The 22,200-nt window shown below is 46.7% G+C and overlaps 1 protein-coding gene across 1 annotated transcript in view; it reads left to right on the top strand.

Moving 5' to 3' along the window:
- The window catches only part of GPC4 (glypican 4), a 110,378-nt gene that overhangs the window by 79,346 nt on the left and 8,832 nt on the right, over positions 1-22,200 (top strand). The window contains exons 3-7 of the mRNA XM_060270287.2: positions 869-1,260; positions 11,228-11,393; positions 19,938-20,068; positions 20,607-20,753; positions 21,972-22,108. Of these exons, the coding sequence (XP_060126270.1) occupies positions 869-1,260; positions 11,228-11,393; positions 19,938-20,068; positions 20,607-20,753; positions 21,972-22,108 (973 nt within the window). The remainder of the gene's footprint in view (positions 1-868; positions 1,261-11,227; positions 11,394-19,937; positions 20,069-20,606; positions 20,754-21,971; positions 22,109-22,200) is intronic.

The following is a 22,200-nucleotide window of genomic DNA, read 5'->3' as shown; positions in this document are numbered from 1 at the left end:
CAGCGTGAGGGTCTGGTTTTTCGTTTTTCAGAAACTTTGCTCTGTCCCACCTTTTGATTTCAGGGCTGGGGGAAGGCCACATTTGGTAGAGAACACCCATCACCTTGCTGTATCTCTGGGAGTTTGCAATACCTGAAATTGATTGGAGGGAGGATGATCAATCCAACTCCCAGAAACATCACATGTGTACCTTTTTGCACTATTGGAGGAAGGGTATGATATGCATGCTGGCTCTGGGCAGATAGAATTCTTAACCACATTTAATGCAAACTGTGGTTTGCAAATTGTGGATGAATCATAACCTTGCTTTCAGTCAGTCTTTAACTCTAGCTGAAGTATTCAGATGTCAGATGTTCTCTTTCACATTCAGATGTGGAGGAGAAACGATGACTAAGGATGACATATTCAGTAGCCTGTTTTGCACAGGAACGGCCAACTTTAATTCAGAGAAGAGATGCAAAGAGCTTCTCTGTGAATTAAGCATATTAGTGGCTGATGAAGGTACCTCCCTCCACTATTGATGGGGAGTGGGAGATGGTGGGGACATGCCTGCACCATTTTGTGGTTGTGTCTCTTTATCCGCTCTTTTTGATGCGGCAGTCATTTTGTGTCCTGAGGCCTCCACAGCAAAAGAGGCCCAAAAGAGGCTTCTGACCCTTGTCCTAAACAGTCCCCCCTCTGCCCAGACCCTTCAAAATAAAAGCGTGTGGCCCTAATTTGCAGTCCCTCCTAAATTAAAATTGAGCTTTGTTTATTACATCCAAAGCTTTGGAGACCCATTGGAAGCTTGTCCCCTTGTGTATAGTCAACTGGGGTTCTTCGGCTACAATTCCATGATTCTATGAACCGATTCTCCCCTTCCCTGCAGAATTCTTCAGAGAGCTTCTCGAGAATGCCGAGAAATCCTTGAACGACATGTTTGTAAGGACTTACGGCCTCCTGTACATGCAGAATTCGGAAATGTTTAAGGACCTCTTTGTGGAGCTGAAGCGCTACTACACGGGCGGCAGCGTCAACCTGGAAGAGATGCTCAATGACTTCTGGGCCCGGCTGCTGGAGCGCATGTTCCGCCTGGTCAACCCCCAGTACCACTTCTCGGACGAGTACCTGGAGTGTGTCAGCAAGTACACGGAGCAGCTCAAGCCCTTCGGGGACGTGCCCCGCAAGCTGAAGCTCCAGGTGACGCGGGCATTCGTGGCGGCACGCACCTTTGCACAAGGCCTGGCTGTGGCGAGGGACGTGGTCGGCAAGGTGTCTGTGGTGAGTTGTTGTTGTTGTTGTTAGAATTTATATACCGCCCTATATCCAAAGGTCTCAGGGTGGTTCACATTAAAAGATCACAATACAGAAAATAAAAGGAGGGTGGATAAAAATCAATTGGATTTTTTTAAAAAAATTAATCAGATTTTTTCAAATTTAAACTGGATTTTTAAAATGAAATGCTTTTGGAGGGAAAAAAATCTTTCTAAAGATAGTTTTCTAATTAAGTTACATTATACTCCAAAGGCTATTCATCAGGAAATAAGGATTTGTTTAAGTTTTTCATTTGTGCTAAAACTCAGTCTAAGGTGTTTTTTTTAATGATTTAAATCAAGTTTTACTGACTAGTGATTTAAATCGTGATTTAAATTGATTTGATGTAAATCAAATCCACCCTAAATAAAAGTTAAAAACAATAACCCAGTAATACACACACACACACACACACACCAAAAAAGAGCCACATTTTAAAAGGGTATGGGATGTTGATCAGGTCAGCCAAAGGCCTAGTTTAAAAGGAACGTTTTATTTACTACTTGCTTTCATCCAAGGCTCTCCAAGCAACTTACGTTAAAGAAAATATGTGCACATGCATAATAACATTTGTCAAGGTAGATGGGCGGGGTGGAAAAATCATATAATACATAAGCATTTCATCTAACATACAACTTATGGAAAAGCAAAAACGATACACCAGCCCTGTAAACAGTAACAAGCAACGTTAGCAACAGTCAAACAGTAAGCAAAGCAATACTCTCATCCACTGATTAGCAGATAAACGAAACCTCGGTTCCCACCCCTCCCCCAGAACAAAAACCATTCACAGCAACCAACAATTCCCCCTCCTTAACCTGCCCACCCCAAAGTCTGGCATTAGCCCAGCTGCTGCAAATCAGCGGTAAGTGAACCCAGGGTCCTCCTCCAGGGGGCGTCCAGCACCTCTCCTCTCCCTTCGGTGGGAAGCAGTAGCAATGCATAGCAAGGGAGGTGGTGGCAAACGTTTGACCTGCTTTGCAGCTACCCTGGCTACTGCTCCTCTCTTGCTGCTGGTGGGGATGCAGGAGATAGGAATGCTTGCTGTTATTTCACCCACCACGGTGGTGGTGGTGGTGGGGGGCTCATTGTCCACAACAGAAAGTGCTCTATGGTGCATCTGGGGGGGAAAGGGCTGTGGCTCAGAGGCAGAAGGAATAGCTTTGCACACTAAGTAAGATCTCCCTGGTCCAACCCCTAAGAGCACCTCCAGTTAAATGGATAAGGAAGAACAGAATAAGAGACTGCTGGATCAGTCCAGTTGTCCATCTCCTCCATCATCCTGTTTTCAGTGGCTAACCGGTCCACAAGCAGGACCCGAGAGCAACACCACCCCTCTCTTTGCCTGATGCTCCCAGGAACTGCCTCTGACCATGGAAGCAGAGTAGAGCCGTTGTGGTAGTCGCTTATCTACCATGAGCTTGTCCAATCTATCCTCTTCTGAAACCATCCTAGGTGGTGGCCATTGCTGTCTCCAGTGGTAGCAGGTTCCATAAACATCTACCAACTCTGAGAAAGATCATGGGAAGCACCTTTTATGCCTGAAGAAGCTCTGGAGAGGCCCTGCTAGTCAGTGCATAGAATATTGGTCCAAGAGTCCTCAGCATGGTGCCTGTGTTTTGTGGCCCTGTCTGAGTCCCGTTGCTGAGCAAGCAGGGGACAGGAGTCTCTGAGGAACACTTCCTTGACAGTTCAGAGGTCAGGGAATCCAGATGTACACAGAGCAAAGGGTCCAGATGGAGAGCAGAAAGCGGCAAAATGGGGCTGGGAACCCCAGGCATTGTTTCCAGCATCTGACTGCTGCTCAGAGCTCTGTTTAAGAAGACCAGAGCCAGCTGCTTCTTACCAGTGCCTTCTCCTCTCTGTCACTGAAGGCTGATCAGCTGCAGGTAGAGTCACTCTGCCTTCTTGCCCTTCAAGCTGCTGTTCAGCAGGTGAAGCTGACTCCTGGCCCATGACACTATGGGCATCACAGCTCCTGCTGATACCCTCCTTAGTTCTCTGACAAGGCCTCCTGCTCATCCCAGTTTTTAGTTTTACAGTGGTACCTCGGGTTACAGGCGCTTCAGGTTACAGACTCCGTTAACCCAGAAATAGTACCTCGGGTTAAGAACTTTACCTCAGAATGAGAACAGAAATCGTGTGGCGGCGGCAGTGGGAGGCCCCATTAGCTAAAGTGGTACCTCAGGTTAAGAACAGTTTCAGGTTAAGAACAGACCTCCGGAACGAATTAAGTTTGTAACCAGAGGTACCACTGTATTTAAAACTGAGTTGTTTTTCTTTAGTTAAGGGGGTTGCCTTTGGAGTAGGAGAAGTGTTTGGTCAAGGTTTATTTTGGGGGGGGGTTAGGGTGTAGTATATAGTTATAGTTAGAGTGTAGTTGTAGACCTGCCCAAGGCTGGACGGGGCTACAAGACTATTGCCATATTGCCAAGCAGCTTGGTGAGAAGGTGACAACTGTTGGTGCAATAATTCGCAAATGGAAGAAACACAAAATAACTGTCAACCTCCCTCCATCTTGTGGAGTTGCAATGATCAGGAGAACGGTGATGAAGCACGGGGGGGACTAGTCAATGATCTCAGGGCAGCTGGGACCAGTGTCACCATGAAAACAGTTGGTAACACACCACGCCGTGAAGGACTAAGATCCTGCAGAGACCGCAAGGTCCCCTTGTTCAAGACAATGCACATCTGAATGACCCAGAGGAGAACTGGGTGAAAGTGTTGTGGTCAGATGAGACCAAAATCGAGCTCTTTGGCATCAACTCAACTCGCTATGTTTGGAGGAGGAGGAATGCTGCCTACGACCCCAAGAACACCACCCCCAGATTACGAGTCTATCACTCTTAACCACTACACCACACTGGCTCAGACAACTTCTTATATTTCTGAATGTGCCCCCAGGCCTCAAAGGGTTGGGGAAAGTCTGGGCAAGATGGAGAAATACTCCAACCTTGTAGTAGGCAACTTCCAGTATAACTTTTTTTCATTAGAACATTTATTGTAATGATACCCCTTTAGCAATGTTTGTGGTTTCTCTCTCATAATGATGCTATTGACGCCTGTGTACAAGTCAGCTTCCTACGTAAATGCAGATCAAAAGGATGCTCTTAGATTGGCTGTGGAAACTATGGATTACTATAGCAGACCATTCAGAACAAAATACAAATCTGTTGCTCTTGTGTTGCAAGAAGCACTCTTTGAAACGTTACTGTACTCATGTTTTGAGTTTTCTGTGCAGCCCTGCAATGTAAACCCTCTCAGGGCAACTTACTCAGTAGAAAACAAGCATCATAGCAAAGCAATAGCAATATAAAAGTAAAATGGAAAAAAGACCTGGCAGCAATAAAATCTTGAGGTTTTGTTTTTAATAATTATAATGCCCGGGGGGGGGGGGGTTAAAAAGTTTTCATTGACTGAACTTGAAAATATAGCAAAGGAGGAAGCAGACTAGGCTCACTGTTGAGAGAATTCCACACATTCCTGTAAAATGCGGAGTTTTCCCATTGTCTGATTTCCTTCCCTATCATTGTTTCCCAGCCTAAAAATCCTCTCCCTTCTGTCCCCGCATCCCACCCCACCCCCGAATTGCCTCAGCCCCCACGGAGATGTAACATCCATGATGGTTAGGCAATTGGGACCCTTCCTCCTCTTCCTTCTTACGCACCAGCATCCTTTCCCTCTTATGGAGTAGCAGCCCCTTGGGATCAATCATGTTGGCAGGCCCAATTCAGGTGTCATGGTGCCCACTTACCTAACTGTGTACCACGTGAATTTATTTCAGTTTTGCAGATCTGCGGGAATTCTGTGTAGCCAAATTCCTTGGCCTTAATTTTCAGCCCACTCCTGAGGAACCTGAATTTCTTACCCAACACCACCTCATTTTGCATTATTATTATTATTATTATTATTATTATTATTATTATTATTATTCCAACATTCTCTGTCAAGTGTTTCAAGTGCTCATGTGCTGGTGGGTGGGTGAGTTTTAATGTTGGCCAACAGAGGCATTAAATGCAAAAGCTGCACTAGTGGAAATTTGTTGTGTTGAAGACTGTGCAGCAACTAAGTCACCAGCAACCAGCTTATGCATTCTCTTGCACGGGGAAAAAACATTTTGCCAGCAGGACACATAATGCCAAGTCACTTTAGTTTAGTGCTACAGTGGATACAGCTCATTATCATTACAGTTGTTTGCACTTTTTAATTTATAAAAGTATATATTGCAATTCATAAAAAATATATATATAAGCGGCTCTTCTTATTTTCACAAACATAAAGTAGTGTATCCAATAGGAACTTTCACCATGTAAAAGCAATCTGCAGCGGGCCTTCCTTTTCCTATGCCTTTGATATAACGAAATCTAATCTGAGCTTTGTTCGAGCAGAACCTATCCACTACTCCTCCAAATGTTACTTTGCCCTTTGGAGGACAGGGCTCTGGGGGTTTTCCCCCCAAGCAGAATTATTCTTGTTCCTGCCCTTCGGATGATTGGGGCTATAAATTTCACTTACCAGTAATTATAGGACATAGGCCGGTGGGTGCCAAGGGGGTAAATCTGAGCAGAGCCCTTTCAAGTGCAGGTGAAATGTATTAATTTGCAATATGATTTCTCTCTCTTCCTTCCACCCTGGGCTGCTATTTTCAACCAGTGTGAATGACTTTGCGGAGGTTTTCTAAAAGTATGGGAACTTTCTCTTTCAAATGTTCTCTCCCTCACCCTCCCTCACCCCCCCCCCCACCGGAAACTGTGACAGAGAGGGCAGGGGAATTGGGATATTATTGAACCCTTGACAGACATTAAAATCAACAGGTTTAAATTGCTGCCAAGCATGGACATTTCCTGCCTAAGCCTCAAGGGCACTTAAACAAAAAGTACGGTATGTTTGGTGGGGGCAGGAATATGTAAGCCAGATACCTCAGTGACTCAAGGTGGAGGGGAACTTGATATTTTGCAATTCATAGATTTCAGAAATATCCTCATAATGAACAACACATGGCTAAATTATATGTCATTTAAAATTGGGGCTAAGCTGAAAAGCGGTTAGGAAGAGGGGCAGAATGTGACATTTCTGTGAGCCGTTTCTGGCAGCATCAGATTCCCCTCTTGAGTCTTGACAGTTCATTTCTGATGCTCCAAAAGAGACCAGAATTCTTCACTTATGCAGGACTTGTTGCCTTCAGTTGACAATACAGCCATGTTGCCAAATCCAATTGGCTACCTACCAACGTTGTCCTGATACATAGCTTGACACCTGTTAAAATTTCAAGCAACGCTTTTAAAAAATAACATGTCTAACTAAAGAAAAAAGTGTGTGTGTGTGAAATGAATGTGCTTCAGTCTACTCAGAGCAAGACTAATACTGGATGTCACACAGTTATGTTTTAGACACAATGTTGTTGTTCAAAAAAAGATAAGCTAATATGTGACAAATTTAAACAAATTGCTTTCTAAAGCCTGGCCAATGGTTCCAGAAGTAGCAAACCTCTACATCAGGGGTCAGCAACCTTTTTCAGCCATGGGCCGGTCCACCGTCCCTCAGACATGTGGGGGGCCGGACTATTTTTTGGGGGGGGGGGGAATGAACGAATTCCTATGCCCCACAAATAACCCAGAGATGCATTTTAAATAGAAGGACACATTCTACTCATGTAAAAACACGCTAATTCCCAGACCATCTGCGGGTCGGATTGAGAAGGCGATTGGGCCACATCCGGCCCACGGGCCTTAGGTTGCCTACCCCTGCTCTACATGGAAGAGGAATATAATATAGTGGTACCTCGGTTTACAAACACTTCAGGTTACAAACGCTTCAGGTTACAAACTCCGCTAACCCAGAAATAGTACCTCAGGTTAAGAACTTTGCTTCAGGATGAGAACAAAAATTGTGCACCGACGGTGCAGCAGCAGCAGGAGGCCCTTAGCTAAAGTGGTACCTCAGGTTAAGAACGGTTTCAGGTTAAGAATGGACCCCCCAGAATGAATTAAGTTCTTAACCCGAGGTTAAGAAAAAAAGAAAACAATGCCCGACCTGAAGAACATGGAGCAGATGATTCAGCAGGCGAAACACAGCCCCGAACAAGTAAGGAGGTAGTACAAGAATACTTGGCTAGTTTAGATGTATTCAAGTCTCCAGGGCCAGATGAACTACATCCAAAAGTATTAAAAGAACTGGCAGATGTGATTTCAGAACCACTGGCAATAATATTTGAAAATTCCTGGAGAACAGGCAGACTGGAGGAGGGCAAATGTTGTCCCTGTTTTCAAAAAGAGGAAAAGAGAGGACCCAAACAATTACTGCCCAGTTAGCCTGACATCAATACCAGGAAAGATTCTAGAGCAGATCATTACACAAACAGTCTGTGAGCACCTAGAAAGAAACGCTGTGATCACTAAAAGTCAGCATGGTTTTCTGAAAAATAAGTCATGTCAGACTAATCTGATCTCATTTTTTGACAGAATTACAAACCTGGTAGATGAAGGGAACGCTGTGGAAGTAGCCTATCTTGATTTCAGCAAGGCCTTTGACAAGGTGCCCCATGATATTCTTGTAAAGAAGCTGGTAAAATGCGGCCTAGACAATCCTACCATTCAGTGGATTTTTAACTGGCTGGCTGACCGAACCGAAAGGGTGCTCATCAATGGCTCCTCTTCCTCCTGGAGAGAAGTGACTAGTGGGGTGCCAGAGGGTTCTGTCTTGGGCCCAGTCTTATTCAACATCTTTATCAATGACTTGGATGATGGGCTTGAGGGCATCCTGATCAAGTTTGCAGATGACACCAAATTGGGAGGGGTGGCTAATACCCCAGAGGACAGGATCACACTTCAAAATGACCTTAACAGATTAGACAACTGGGCCAAATCAAACAAGATGAATTTTAACAAGGAGAAATGTAAAGTACTACACTTGGGCAAAAAAAATGAAAGGCACAAATACAGGATGGGTGACACCTGGCTTGAGAGCAGTACATGTGAAAAAGGACCTGGGAGTCTTGGTAGACCACAAACTTGACATGATTCAACAGTGTGATGCAGCAGCTTGAAAAGCCAATGCAATTCTGGGCTGCATCAATAGGAGTATAGCATCTAGATCAAGGGAAGTAATAGTACCACTGTATTCAGCTCTGGTCAGACCTCACCTGGAGTACTGTGTCCAGTTCTGGGCATATAGTTCAAGAAGGATACTGACAAGTGTCCAGAAGAGGGCAACCAAAATGGTCAAAGGCCTGGAAACGATGCCTTATGAGGAACGGCTTAGGGAGCTGGGTATGTTTAGCCTGGAGAAGAGAAGGTTAAGGGGTGATATGATAGCCATGTTCAAATATATGAAAGGATGTAATAAAGAGGAGGGAGAAAGATTGTTTTCTGCTGCTCCAGAGAAGCGGACACAGAGCAATGGATTCAAAGTTCAAGAAAGAAGATTCCACCTAAACATTAGGAAGAACTTCCTGACAGTAAGAGCTGTTTGACAGTGGAATTTGCTACCAAGGAGTGTGGTGGAGTCTCCTTTGGAGGTCTTTAAGCAGAGGCTTGACGGGGGTTGGACTGGATGGCCCTTGTGATCTCTTCCAATACTATGATTCTACCACTGTAGTTTCTTTTCCTTTTTTGTATTTGTTTTTGCTTCTGTCTGCCCCACCCGCTGCCGCTGCTACTGCCACCCAAGCCTCACTTGCTTCTTGATCCTCTTAACTGGAGATATTGGGGATTTAACTTTGGGACCCTCTGCATGTAGAACATGTGTCCTTATCGCTGACCTATGACCTCTCCTTCCCTCCTTATTGTGTGGGCAAAGCTGTGTGTGCAAAGTTGTCCTCTGTTCCTTAATAACAGTGAAGGAGACCATTCCAAACAATGGGACCAGTCACATTCTCCCCCCCTTCTTGGGTTTTTACTTACAACCAAGTTTCCAGCCACATGAGGCAAAGCCAGGCAGTGTGGACTCTTTTAAGCCAGGTGCAATTTTCCCCCCCAAAGATTTCCAATCCCAATCCAAGGTGTCGACCAACCAGACTTGTTTCCTAGTCACCAGACTCCTCAGTTAAGTTAAGGGCTCTTAATTGTTGTGTGAGATGCAGCAGGGAGACAGAGACGTGTCTTGTTATTCACATGAAGAAATCTCCACGGGATGGATTACTCTGCTGGTATGCAGAGCTACGGAAATCTGGAGACTTGAGAACTGTTTGTTCCCACCTTAAACTTGCTAACATGCAGCTCCGACATCTAAGTCTTGAAACCCTAAACTGTAGCACAGTTTTCCTTTCCAGCTAAACACAGTCCCAAAGCCTTTCTGGAGGATTTATCACTGAAACACGTGTGTGTGTGTGTGTGTGTGTGTGTGTGTGTGTGTCCTTTTGTACATTCTAACTCCTGACACTGCAGCACATGTTGCTGAGTTGTGTTGTGCTGCTTTTCAAACTGCCAACGAACCACAACCACTTCCAGCACATTCTATTCCAGGGGTAAAGAACTTCAGTAGGCCAAATATGTATTTTGTGGTTTGATATTTTGATTCTATTCTGTGAAGCACCCTGAGACCTCCGGGTATAGGGCGGTGTATATATTCTAATAATAATAATAGTGGTATGTACAGTTTGTTATATAAACAACAAAGTACGGTAAGGAAATCGTCTCTGATCTTGCTTTACCTTGGTGGAGGATAGAGAGGGGGGTGTGAGTATGTGTGGAAACTGCCCTAATGTACAAAGGCAAAAAATTAAACTATCAGGCTGCATTCAGACAGTGTTTTATTCCATTTTCCTCTCATTTCCTCACCTGATGATTTCCATGTTTTATGCAATCTTCCACATAACGTAAAAGCCTGTTCAGCAAATCTAATAGAAGCGTAGTGCTCATTTCCTGTGTTCTTTCCAGAGGAAAAAAATCCAACCTTAGCCCTGTTAACTCAGAAAATTGCAGGAGTTTTGTGCTGTGATTTTGCAAGATGAAATTTGGGGGTGGTATCCCAGCATGCAGTTCTTTCTCGCCATTTAAATTTAGCATGGCCTGGTGGTATGCTGGTCAAAAAGCCCCAGCTCTGTAATGGAAAAGGTAATGCCATGTAAATGGAATGCTGGAAGTGGGGAAAGAAGCATTATCACCAGGAAAACTTAATGAAATAAACCCCATGTCTGAATGCAGCCTCAGATCTCTCCTCCCTGCAAAATTTCACAACAAAGAGGGTTCTTGAAACCTGCTGACGGCGCTCTAGTCTGTCACTCTAGGGATTATTGGCAAGCATCCAGGTCTTGTAGAGCTTCCTTGGGCTCCCTACATCATCTGCGCTGCATGCACCCGGTTCTAGGCTACAGTTGGTTTGGTGAAATTCCCAGGGGGTCCCAGAGATGACAAATAGGATTACAATGGTACCTCTAGTTACGAACTTAATTCATTCCAGAGGTCCGTTCTTAACCTGAAACTGTTCTTAACCTGAGGTGTGCTTTGCTAATGGGGCCTCTTGCTGCCGCTGTGCCGCCGGCACACGATTTCCATTCTCATCCCGGGGCAAAGTTCTCAACTCGAGGTAACTCTTCCAGGCTAGCAGAGTTTGTAACCTGAAGCGTTTGTAACCTGAGGCGTTTGTAACTTGAGGTACTGCTGTACTCCTTCCTTCACAATCCTCTCTCCAGCCTCTGCACACCTTCCCTCCTCCAGCTGCTTTTCTTCATGGCAAGGGGTGGGGGAGACTAGTGTGGCTCCATCCATGGGCTGGTAAAGGAGCAGCTGGTCCTGCTCTCGCTTTCCTTGTCCCACCCTGTTCCATTTTCCTTTTGTGCTGCGTCTATTAGATAGTGAGTCTGCTGTATCTTTTGGTATCAGTGCTTAGGAAATAGTAGGCACTTTATAAATGTTAAAGACAATAATAATAGTTCTGTCTGTGGTTCTCCTCCTGGCCCCCCTGCCTATGCTTTTTATTTTTGTTCTCTGCAAAGGTCACCCCCACACCTCAGGGGGTCCAAGCCTTGCTGAAGATGATGTACTGTGCGTACTGCCAAGGCCTCGTTGCTGTCAAGCCGTGTTACAACTACTGTTTTAATGTCATGAGGGGCTGCCTCGCCAACCAAGGCGAGCTGGACACGGAGTGGAACAACTTCATCGGTGAGTGGCTCTTGTTTGTTCGGTTTATTTAAACCAGGCAATGGAGAATTAACAAAATGAAACAACCCCCCCCCCCGTGTGATTTGTTCCAATTTAATTAATTATTTAGAAAAGTGTATATAGGCTGCTGAATAAAAACAGAACAACATGGATGGCATGAATTTGCCTAAGAATAGGGATCCCAGAAAGCTTGTCGGCTAGGGCAGACAAGAGGGGCTGCAGCGGAGGGCTCCCAAGGAGATGGGAGAGGAGAGGAGAGGAGGCTGAGGGAGCACTCCACAAGGGAGGGCGTTCGAAAAGGGGTGAGGGTCTGCTGGCTCTGCAGGCAAGGGGGGACATAACTGGGCTCCTGAGGTTCAGAGCATGTTTTCTCCACTAGGTACCTGAGCCCCACAGGGGAGTTGCAGAAAGGATGTAGTTGGTCAAGGGAGCTGTGGACTCAAAAAGATTGAAAACCTCTGTATTAGTGGGTCCCCCCCCCATTTAATTTAATTATATTATTTTCTCTCGGTTTCCGCCATTCCCTTACCTTTTAAGAGCCATGTTCTATAAAGTTTGATATAGCACCTGGCTGAATTTTCTGACAGCATTTTACTGAACAGCTCTAAGCACTGTACCCAAAACAATATAAAGTAATGATACACAGTACTTATAAGGCCAATGTCCAACAAGACAAAGGTTCCTTACCCCCTCCTTAGGCCTTTTGAATATTTTTAGTTTCATTGGGATGCAACTTAAATTTTCTGCTCCAGGCATCTAAATAGCTGGCCCTATTATCAGTGGAGCAAGGAGAGGACATCTGAGCCTTCTGGGAAATCCACCCTAAGTAGCTCTGAGACTACAATTCCCAGGGTCCTTTGGAGAAATCCTGAGAACAGGGGTGGACAAATATGTCAATTTTGGTTTCTCCCACTTTCTCAGTATTAAGTTCATTTGCTACTCTCCCACGTCAGTCTGGATCTCTCTTTTTAAAAGTCCTTGTGAAAATCCACCAGCATTTTAGTACTTGTTTATCCTAAGGGACACATTTCTGTGTGCAATTTTTCCTTATACATTGCATTGTTTTATGTTTCTGTTCTTATTATCATTGTTCCTCTTATCATTAGTATCATTAAATGTGTTGCCTGCTCTTCATCCAGGGCAGGTTGCAAACATTTAAATTTTGTTGTTGGAAACAGTTAAAACCATTTACAGTCACAGAAACAGAGCTGGTCCTGTTGTTTTTCCACTAATGCATGCAGATGTGTGTGAGTGTGTGTGTTTGCTTGTTTGTTTTATACACATTTTACACACTGTTTTTGGTTAGAGAGCTGCGCCGCAAAATGCAAAGTACTGTGCACATTTTGATAGATAGCTGCATCTTGGTAAAAAGTAGAGGTTCACGTTAAAAGGTGATCTGAACTGAATTTCTCACCCCACCCCATCATTACCTGAGAACTTGGTAGCAGAGATGACAAGGCTTGCAGATGCTGTAGCAGGAACTTCTTCCAGGTAGCCAAGACACAGTTACACTCTAGTAATGGCCCTTTTCATGGGCTAAAAACCTTTCTAAATTCTCTCTCTCTCTGTCTCTCTCTCTCTGTGTGTGTGTGTAGGGGTGCTATTTGGCAAAGAGGCTTGATATCCTTTCCTCCTGGGGCTTGTTACAGAGGCTTGCCTTGTCCTGTGCCTCTGCACCGAGCCTTCAGAAGCCCAGTTTCACCAGAGAGGATGCGAGCACACTAGCTAATTTATCCAAGACCATAACCAGAAGAGCTCAGTGCTGAAAAGAGTTGCAGCAAAAAAGTGCAGAATGTTTCAAAGGAGAAGGACTGAGTGCCAGGAAGCTCGACAAAGCAGGGCAGTCTGCTAATTGTAGGGGCCTCTGCACCATTCACAATGGCTCAAGAGGCAAAGCTCCTTGTGAGGAGGGAAGGCAGGAGCACTGGCAAAACAAGAGAGCCAGTGTCATGTAGTGGTTAGAGTGCCTGCCTAGGACCTGAGGTCCTCGGTTCAAATCCCCACTGGGTGGCTTTGGGCCAGGCATTGCTTCACAGGGCTGTTGTTATGGGGAGGAGTATCAGGAGCCAGTCAGGACCAGGTCAGAATGAAAAACACTGGTGTCAGTGAAGTTAACTCAGTTAAGTCAGTGAAGAAACCAAAACAGTGCAGGCCTAGCAACTCTTCCCAGTAGGTCATGCCTCAATGGGGCAGTTACAGGGGCTGAAGGGGAGATTCCCTGGCTTCTTCACCAGTCTGCTTCCTCTCTGCATCTTGGCCCCCCTCCTCTGCAGCCTCTGCTTCTGCCTCAATGTTTTCCTGCTCTCTGCACTGCTCTCTGCCCCAGACTCTTCCTGCTCACTAAACCCTGTTGCCTAATCAGCTTATGACACTTTCTCCTCCCAGTCTGGTGCCTCGTCTCCCTCTGACCACACATTGCCGTCCCACCACCAGTCCACTGGCTCTGATCCTTCTTCCCTTGAGGGGTCCCTTGGGGATTCTCCAGCTGGTGCCTCCCACCCACTCCTCTGCACCCAGCCTGTCCATGGCACTCAGCCATTGAGAGCTTGTAGGGAGACGTTGCTGGTCAGAGCCAATGACCAGCAACAGACAAGCATTCTGACTTGCTGCTAGAAGGCAGCTTCCACTGCTCAGGTGTTCAGCAAATGCCTGATGAAACAGGTGGGGGGGTGAGTTAGTTCACCACCTTGTGGAAGAGAGTCTGTAGCTCTGGTGCCACAGCCAAGAATGTCCTGCCTCCAAGTCACAGCAGACCAGTCTTCATAAAGCCACCCGTCCCAACATTGCATCCCCCGATGTTGCCAGGGTTGCCTGCCCCTGAGCATTGTCCATGCAAACTGGAGGTTTGTGGGGGTATTGCGATGCAACAACATCTGGGGATGACCCAAGGCTGAGGAACGCTGCCTTAAAAGGAATCCAGCAGGTGCCAGGTCTTAATTGTGGGGGGGAGGGGGAGGGAGGGAATGTACACATGAGAGGAGACATTTTTCCCACCCCCAGGTAAACAAGCATGCAGCTCTTACTGCTGTTCCAAACCATTATCAGCTTTGCCCTTGATTCCTCCTCTCCACAGCCTCCGCCCACCTCCATGGACCAGAGCACGCCAGGCACTCCTGTCTTCATAGAATCATAGAATCATAGAGTTGGAAGAGACCACAAGGGCCATCCAGTCCAACCCCCTGCCAAGCAGGAAACACCATCAAAGCATTCTTGACATATGCCTGTCAAGCCTCTGCTTAAAGACCTCCAAAGAAGGAGACTCCACCACACTCCTTGGTAGCAAATTCCACTGCCGAACAGCTCTTACTGTCAGGAAGTTCTTCCTAATGTTTAGGTGGAATCTTCTTTCTTGAAGTTTGAATCCATTGCTCCGTGTCCGCTTCCACTGCCTCCAGCAGTTTGGTCAAACTCATGTTCGTAGCTTCGAGAAAACAGTCCAACCATCTCGTCCTCTGTCGTCCCCTTCTCCTTCTGCCCTCAATCTTTCCCAGCATCAGGGTCTTTTCCAGGGAGTCTTCTCTTCTCATGAGGTGGCCAAAGTATTGGAGCCTCAGCTTCACGATCTGTCCTTCCAGTGAGCACTCAGGGCTGATTTCCTTAAGAATGGATAGGTTTGATCTTCTTGCAGTCCATGGGACTCTCAAGAGTCTCCTCCAGCACCATAATTCAAAAGCATCAATTCTTCGGCAATCAGCCTTCTTGATGGTCCAGCTCTCACTTCCATGCATCACTACTGGGAAAACCATAGCTTTAACTATACGGACCTCCTCAGTTGTGTAATGCTAAAGCCCTGTTGTCCTGAACCACAGCCCAACGCTGTTGCGGGCAGGAGGGGGGAGGGATTTACCATTCATCATGATTTGCTGGCAGGCATGCCAGCCAGATCTTAGCGGGAGCTAGGATGTAGTCATTTCCATGCACCTTTAATGCATCTTCCCGGCTAAATCCTGGCATTTAAAAAGTGAAAACTTCACCCTCCTTCAAAAATGCCTTCTGTCTCCCACCTGAATAAAATGTATTTATTCTTGACCCATCCCTTTGAGCCCCCTGCCAGCACAGAAAGAGTTTCCATCTGTATCCTTCCTCTGAGAGCAGAAGTGTGGATTTGCTTCCAAATGCTTTGCACTGGCAACTTGGATTGCTTCTCCTCTCTCTCTCTCTCTCTCTCTCTCTCTCTCCCCTCCCTCCCTCACCTCTCTCCTCTGCCCCCACCCTAACTCTCTCCTCCCAGCCTGAATAAGGATGGCATGCCTGAGTGGCGATTTGTGTGCTGCCATGACAATTGCAGGTGACAAAGGCCCCAATTCAGGAATGTTCTGCTTAGCCATGAGGTTGGACAAAAACACCACATAACCCAAAAGTTCATTCTCTCTTCTCTTCTTCTGTCTCCAACCACCCCCAAGTCTCTCTTTCAAATTTATTGATTATTTTGAAAAACAAACCAACAAGAATACCTCCTTTTTATGTGTGTATCTTTTTTTTACAGTGTGTGCGTGTGTGCATGTGCGTGCGTGCACACACACACACACACACACACACACACACAAGCTGGCCCGGCCACGTGTTGCTGTGGTTCATCCCTGTGACTGCCCCGACCCTGTTCTGACCCATGGCCTATTCTGCCCCCTCCTCCCCCACCCCCAGGTCATCCCTGTGACTCCCCCCCACCCTGTCCTGTCCATGACCTATTCTGCCCCCTCCTTCCCCCACCCCTGGGTCATCCCTATGATTTCCCCCCACTGTCCCGACCCATGACCTATTCTGTCCCCTACCCCCGGCTCATCCCTGTGAGTGGCCACACCCTGTCCCAAACCATGACCTATCCCGCCCCTCCTCCACCCTCCGACTCATCCCTGTGATTGGTCCCACCCTGCCCTGAGCCATGACCTATCCCGCCCCCTCAGTTCAGTCTGCAAAGGGGAGCCAAGATGCTGTGGAGAGGGAAGGTTTCCTAGCTGCAGTACCAGTGTAGCCGCCACTAGAGGGCGCTGTGTTGCAACCTCTCCTGTGCTCCCAGCATCCCCAGCTGTCTGAGTTTTGTGTTCGGGAACAGTGGGTTTTACCTGCTTTACCTGCCATAGGTGTGACATCTATCTACGCAAATGGTATGCAAACCCTTGCATATTCGTTTGAGATGTTGTGTCCAAATTTGAACGTAATCAGTCAAGCGGTTTTGGTGAAAAGTGGAGACCAACAAACATGTCCCTTTTACACACACACACACACACACACACGTAAAAGGTACATGTGTGTGACTTCCAACCTTTCTCCCAAATCGCTTGACCGATTGCGTTCAAATTTGGACACAACATCCCAAACAAATATGTGAGGTATCTTAGGCAATTCGCATAGACATATGTCACACCTGGGCCACGTAAAACCCCAAAAAACCCGTGTTCCAGAACTCACAACTCACCCTAAAGTGTATGCTGGGGGGGAAAGGAACAGGAGAGGTTGCAAAACAGTGCCCTCTAGCGCCGACCACACTGGTACTGCACCTCCAGTGGACGTTAAAGGAGCAGACGGCATATCCTTTCAGCAGCACAACCCACCCACCCCCTTCTCCTCCACGGTCACAACCCAACGGCCATCTTGAGCCCACCTCCCACCACCGGTGCCTCGACCCCACCTCCGACACACCCCAACGGCCGCCTGGAGTCCACCTCCCATGCAGGCTGCACTCCAAAGTCACTGCCACCACCGCCTTCAGAACGAGGGGGGCCACTCACAGGGATGTGCCGGGGGGAGGAGACTCCGTGATACCTCATGGGTCGGGACAGGGTGGGGACGGTCACAAGCATGAACCAGGGGGATGGGGGGAAGTCACAGGAATGACCCTGTGTAAACAGAACACACGTAAAACATTCCAACAAAATGAAGGGGTACTCTGAAGGTGAGGGGAGTCTGACGGAGGACTCTCAGGGATCCATTAAACAGACTCACCCACAGCAACGCGTGGGCAGGCCAGCTAGTGTGTGTGTGTGTGTGTGTGTATGTTTGTGTGTATATATACAGTAATACCTCGGGTTACGAATGTGATCCGTTCCGGATTGCAGTTCGTAACCCGAACGCCATTTTGCGCATGCGCAGACCGTGTGCGCGCGCCGCTTCTGCGCATACACGTGTGGCGAAAACACTTCCAGGGTTGCGCAGTTTGTAACCCGAACTGTTCGCAAACCGAGGTGTTCGTAACCCGAGGTATGACTGTGTATATGTGTGTGTGTGTGTGTGTGTGTGTGTGTGTGTGTGTGTGTGTAATATAGTAAACCAAGACATTTCCTCTTGGCTGTAACAGGGGCAGCCTTCTTGGCTCACCGAGGCAGCTCTGAGCCTTGCTTTAAGTCATGCTCTGCTTTCCTGTGGAATGCTTCCATTTTGCTGTCACATCAAAAGCCATTTCCCCCTCTCTTCACCAGTACAATGAGGGACATTCATGGGAGCAGTCATTGCTCAGAAAGGCTGGAAGCTGAGCGTTATGGGAACTGGCTGCAGTTCCATCTCAGGCTCTGCCTTGCCCAGCTGTCCCATCTTGCATTTACTGAAGTTATTTGGTAGGTCCATTTGCCTTTCCCGGGCAGGAGCTTTGCAGGTGGGCACCCCATCTCCCCTATGAACTGACCTATTGCTGACCAGATCGTACTCCTGCCGCCAAATTGGCCAATAGTGGCAGGTATGTGGGGGGCGTCAGTGATATGCACCATGGCTTACCTCAGTTCCTATGGCCAAACCTTTCACACCTACAACCAATAACGTTGTGGTATTATTTGGCCCCAAAAATCCAATAAGCTGTGTCTTGTCTAGTTATTTGCAGCTTCAGGAATAGGGTTGTCTCAGGGCCTCACCATGCAAGTAGAGCCATGGAGTGAGGGTGAGCATGGTTTGCACTGGTGCTTAGCAGGCACTCCTGGGTAATGCAGAAGGTCTGTGCCTTGGAAGGGAATGGCTGCCTCTTCCCTTGCAAATATCCGTTTTTCACAGGCCTTTCTAAAATCACCCATGTGGGGTTTGGCATAGGGGCCACTTCAGTTGGCCTACGGTTACAAATAGGTTTCTTTCAGCTTTAGGAGCAGTTGTGGCACAGCAAATTCAGCCATGCAGGGTCCCTTTATGATAGTCACAGGGTTGTCCACAAGCACTCTCCTAATATTATACAAATGTCTTACAACTATGCAGCAATACTAACTAGAGATTCATTGCAATGATCAGTGCACATCTCCATTCATGGCCTTTCTGCTAGATCTACTGTGTTCATTGCATGTACACAAGTAAATGATATGGAGTGCTCCAATATCTTATTTTGGAGTGACTTAAGCTCCATTGTGCATAAAAGGATTTATGCACCACTTTCTTGAAACAGAAGCACCTTGTTTCCCCAGTTTTCTCAAATGCTTCTTGGAGCATACAGAACAATTCTTCTTTAGAGTTCTTCCCACACCCCTTCTCCAGAGTGACCTTGGGAGTCAATCCTCAATATCTGATGGGCTCCAATCAGCACAAGGGGTGAGAAGGCTCCTTCTCCGTGGCTAGAAAGCTCCCCTTCCATGCTGCAGGGTGCTGGAGACAGGAACCCTACTGCAAGGATAGAAATGGGTCTTCAACCACTGCACCTCTACTTGGGATTGCAAGAGCAGCCTGGCTGCTGGATCAGGTCCATTTAGTCCAACACCCTGAGGCTGACCAGATGGCACTTTTGGAAGTCTGGAGGCAGAACTTTAGCACTATCCCCCAATTTTGCTCCTCAGCAACCAGTATTCAGGGCCATAAAACACTCAGTTTCCTTAATGTTCCTCAGCTGATTCCTGCCACCAATAAGCTAACAATGTAAATATATACAAGAGATGGAAGCCCTTCAGCAGAGAGGGTGTGCGCATGGGTGTTCTGGTGTGTGTGTAAAAAGAAATGAAACAGGAAAACTTGAAATGCAGCATGAATAAACAAGGCAGATGGTATTATTTATTTTAGACAATCTGCGCTGATTGCAAAATTTCAGGGGAGGGTGCAGTTTGAAGAGCCTGGAATCTCTCCGTCCCCCTGGGGCTTAGAAGGCAAATGGGAAGGGGGAGGCAAGCAGGAAGCCCATATGGGAACTGGTGTGAGGAAGTGGAAAGCTGGGCGAAAAGCCGACGTCTTGCTGCCTTCCTTGGTTTCTGAAACGATGGGATGCCTGCCTAGGGAATGTTCCAGATTTCTACGTTGTTTACTCTCCTTGTTTCATCAGCATGAGCAGGAGAGGTGCTATAAGGAAGCTGCTGCTGGTGGTGGTGTGTGTGTGTGTGTGTGTGTGTGTGTGTGTGCAGTATAATAGATTGTAACTGGGTATCCAGTGACTCACAAATTGTCATTCCCTGCCCTCTTGGTAGCAAACCCACAATGTGAAAAAGCTCAACAAGACCAGCAGAGTAAGCAGGTCTTTCGGTAGTTTTGTAACATCACTGGCCAACATAGTCATGCTGGCTGGGATTGCAATGCTGTCTGAAACATCTGGAGGGTACTCATTGCATCTGCCACAACCCTCCATCCTACTGTTCCTGTATTCTGCCTCAGATTCCATGCTCATGGTGGCAGAGAGGCTGGAGGGCCCTTTCAACATTGAATCCGTCATGGACCCGATTGATGTGAAGATCTCTGATGCCATAATGAACATGCAGGAGAACAGCATGCAGGTCTCCCAAAAGGTATGATGAGGGCATTTTGCGTTTGTAGGGAGAGAGAGAGAGAGAGAGAGAGAGAGAGAGAGAGAGAGAGAGAGAGAGAGAGAGAGAGAGAGAGAATTAAGGTGCTTCTCATCTTAATGGAACCAAGGTTTCCAAGCCACGGGGCACCATGACCTCACTATAATTGTGAATTATTTTTTGATTATTTATTTTTCATCTCTTGACTTTTTATTTTTAAATGTAATTACATTAGTTTGGTTGGATTGCATGATTTGAGTTGTCAAATTTCCTGGATTTTTTTTAATGGGTGAATGAACGTTTGTTTTTTAAGGCAGGAGTAGAAACTGAAAGTTCAAGGGATAAAGTTGTCTACTTTTCAAGGTTAAACCATCCCTTTAAAGAGTCACAATGCTGAGCTGGTCAGCTAACAGTTGCTGTGCTGAATCAGAAAACATATGTATTGCAGTCTAGCATGTTAAGTTCAAAGTGAGTAGAAGGTAAGAACAAAGATGCACAAAATCAACTTTCTGATACTGTTTTGTGTCTCCCATTGGTTTAGGTTTTCCAAGGGTGTGGGCAGCCCAAGACACTTGCGCAGAGCCGGACGTCTCGCTCCATCTCAGAAAGCAGCTTCAGTGCCCGTTTCAGACCCTACAACCCAGAGGAGAGGCCGACCACAGCAGCTGGCACCAGCTTAGATAGACTGGTGGGTATACAGAGAACTGCACTGTGTGGTTCAACAGGACAAGGAATGGGGGGTCTTCTCTCCCCTGCCAATATATTGCATAGAGCAGCACTGCCGAGCTGGTGGCCCAGAGGCCTGAAGGCTCATTATTGTTATTATTATTTATTACATTTCTACACCACCCGTCATCAGTGGATCACAGGGTGGTTTACGGTATGAAACCTCAGTGGTACTTAACTTAGTAACGAACAAAACAACACCACACACTTTGTATAATTAGCCCAAGGCCTGGGAGAAGAGGAATGTTTTGCCTGATGCCAAAATATATGTAATGAAGGCACTAGGCAAGCCTCCCTGGGGAGAGTGTGCCACAAAAAAGGAGCCACCCCAGAAAAGGTCTGTTCTCTTGTTGCTGCTCACTGGACCTCTCATGGAGGAGGCACATGAAGAAGGCTCCAATCCTGAGCCTAACAAGCCTTTTTGGCTGGCCTGCCAATGGCTTCAGCAGCAGCAGCAGCACTGAACAAAGCATTGCTGACATTGATGGGATCAAAATGCAACGCTCTGAAAAAAGGAAGGAGCTCTTCAGTCTGCTTCAAAGTTTCCCACGGAGCAGCAGGCATCAGAGGCTGTCAAAGCTGCTTTTAAGAAACGTTTTCTCTCCAATCCCTGTTTGTGGGCTTCCTAGGAGCATCTGATTGACCGCTAGAAGGCTTGGTCCTGCTCTAGATGGACCTTTCGTCTGATCTGCTTTTCTCGCAGTGGCCACTCAGATGGCTTCCAGTCTGGAATGAGGACCTGAGCAAAACAGCAACTCTTCTCATTTCAGTTCCCAGCTATTGGCATTCAGAGGAACACTGCCTCTGACTATGGAGGCAGAACATGGGTAGCCTTTTCCTTCACAGATTTCTCTAATCCTCTTTTTAAAGCCATCCAAGTTGGGTGCCCTTTTGGCAGCACAAAAGCTGTTTGCCTGCCAACTCTGTTAAGAGACCCCAAGTTCCAGCGCTGTGAGAGAAGGAAGGAGAAGAGCTCAACGGCAGAGCATCTTCTCTGCATGCAGAAGGTCCCAGACTCCCCAGGTAGGGCTGGGAGAAATCCAGCCTAGAACCTTGGAAAGCCACTGCTTGTCAGTGCAGACAATGCTGAACTCGATGGATCAGAAGCCAATTTCTTCTTCCTGGGCTTGTTTTGCTGAGCATAATAAGAGTAACTTTGATGATACTTTTTGACCAACAGGTGACAGATGTGAAGGAAAAGCTGAAGCAAGCCAAGAAATTCTGGTCCTCCCTTCCCAGCAATATCTGTAGCAATGAGAAGATGGCTGCTGACAGCATCAATGAAGAAGAGTGCTGGAATGGAAGTGACAAAAGCAGGTTTGGAATAAGCCCAATTCTTCCTTTCATAGACTCATAGAATTGTAGGATTGGAAGCGACCACAAGGATCATCTAGTCCAGGCATGTCAAA

Source organism: Zootoca vivipara, chromosome Z2 (genome assembly GCF_965207765.1).
Source record: "Zootoca vivipara chromosome Z2, rZooViv2.hap1.1, whole genome shotgun sequence".
Lineage (NCBI taxonomy): Eukaryota > Metazoa > Chordata > Lepidosauria > Squamata > Lacertidae > Zootoca > Zootoca vivipara.
Note: the sequence above shows the minus strand (reverse complement) of the source record. Positions and strands in the feature narration are given on the sequence as shown.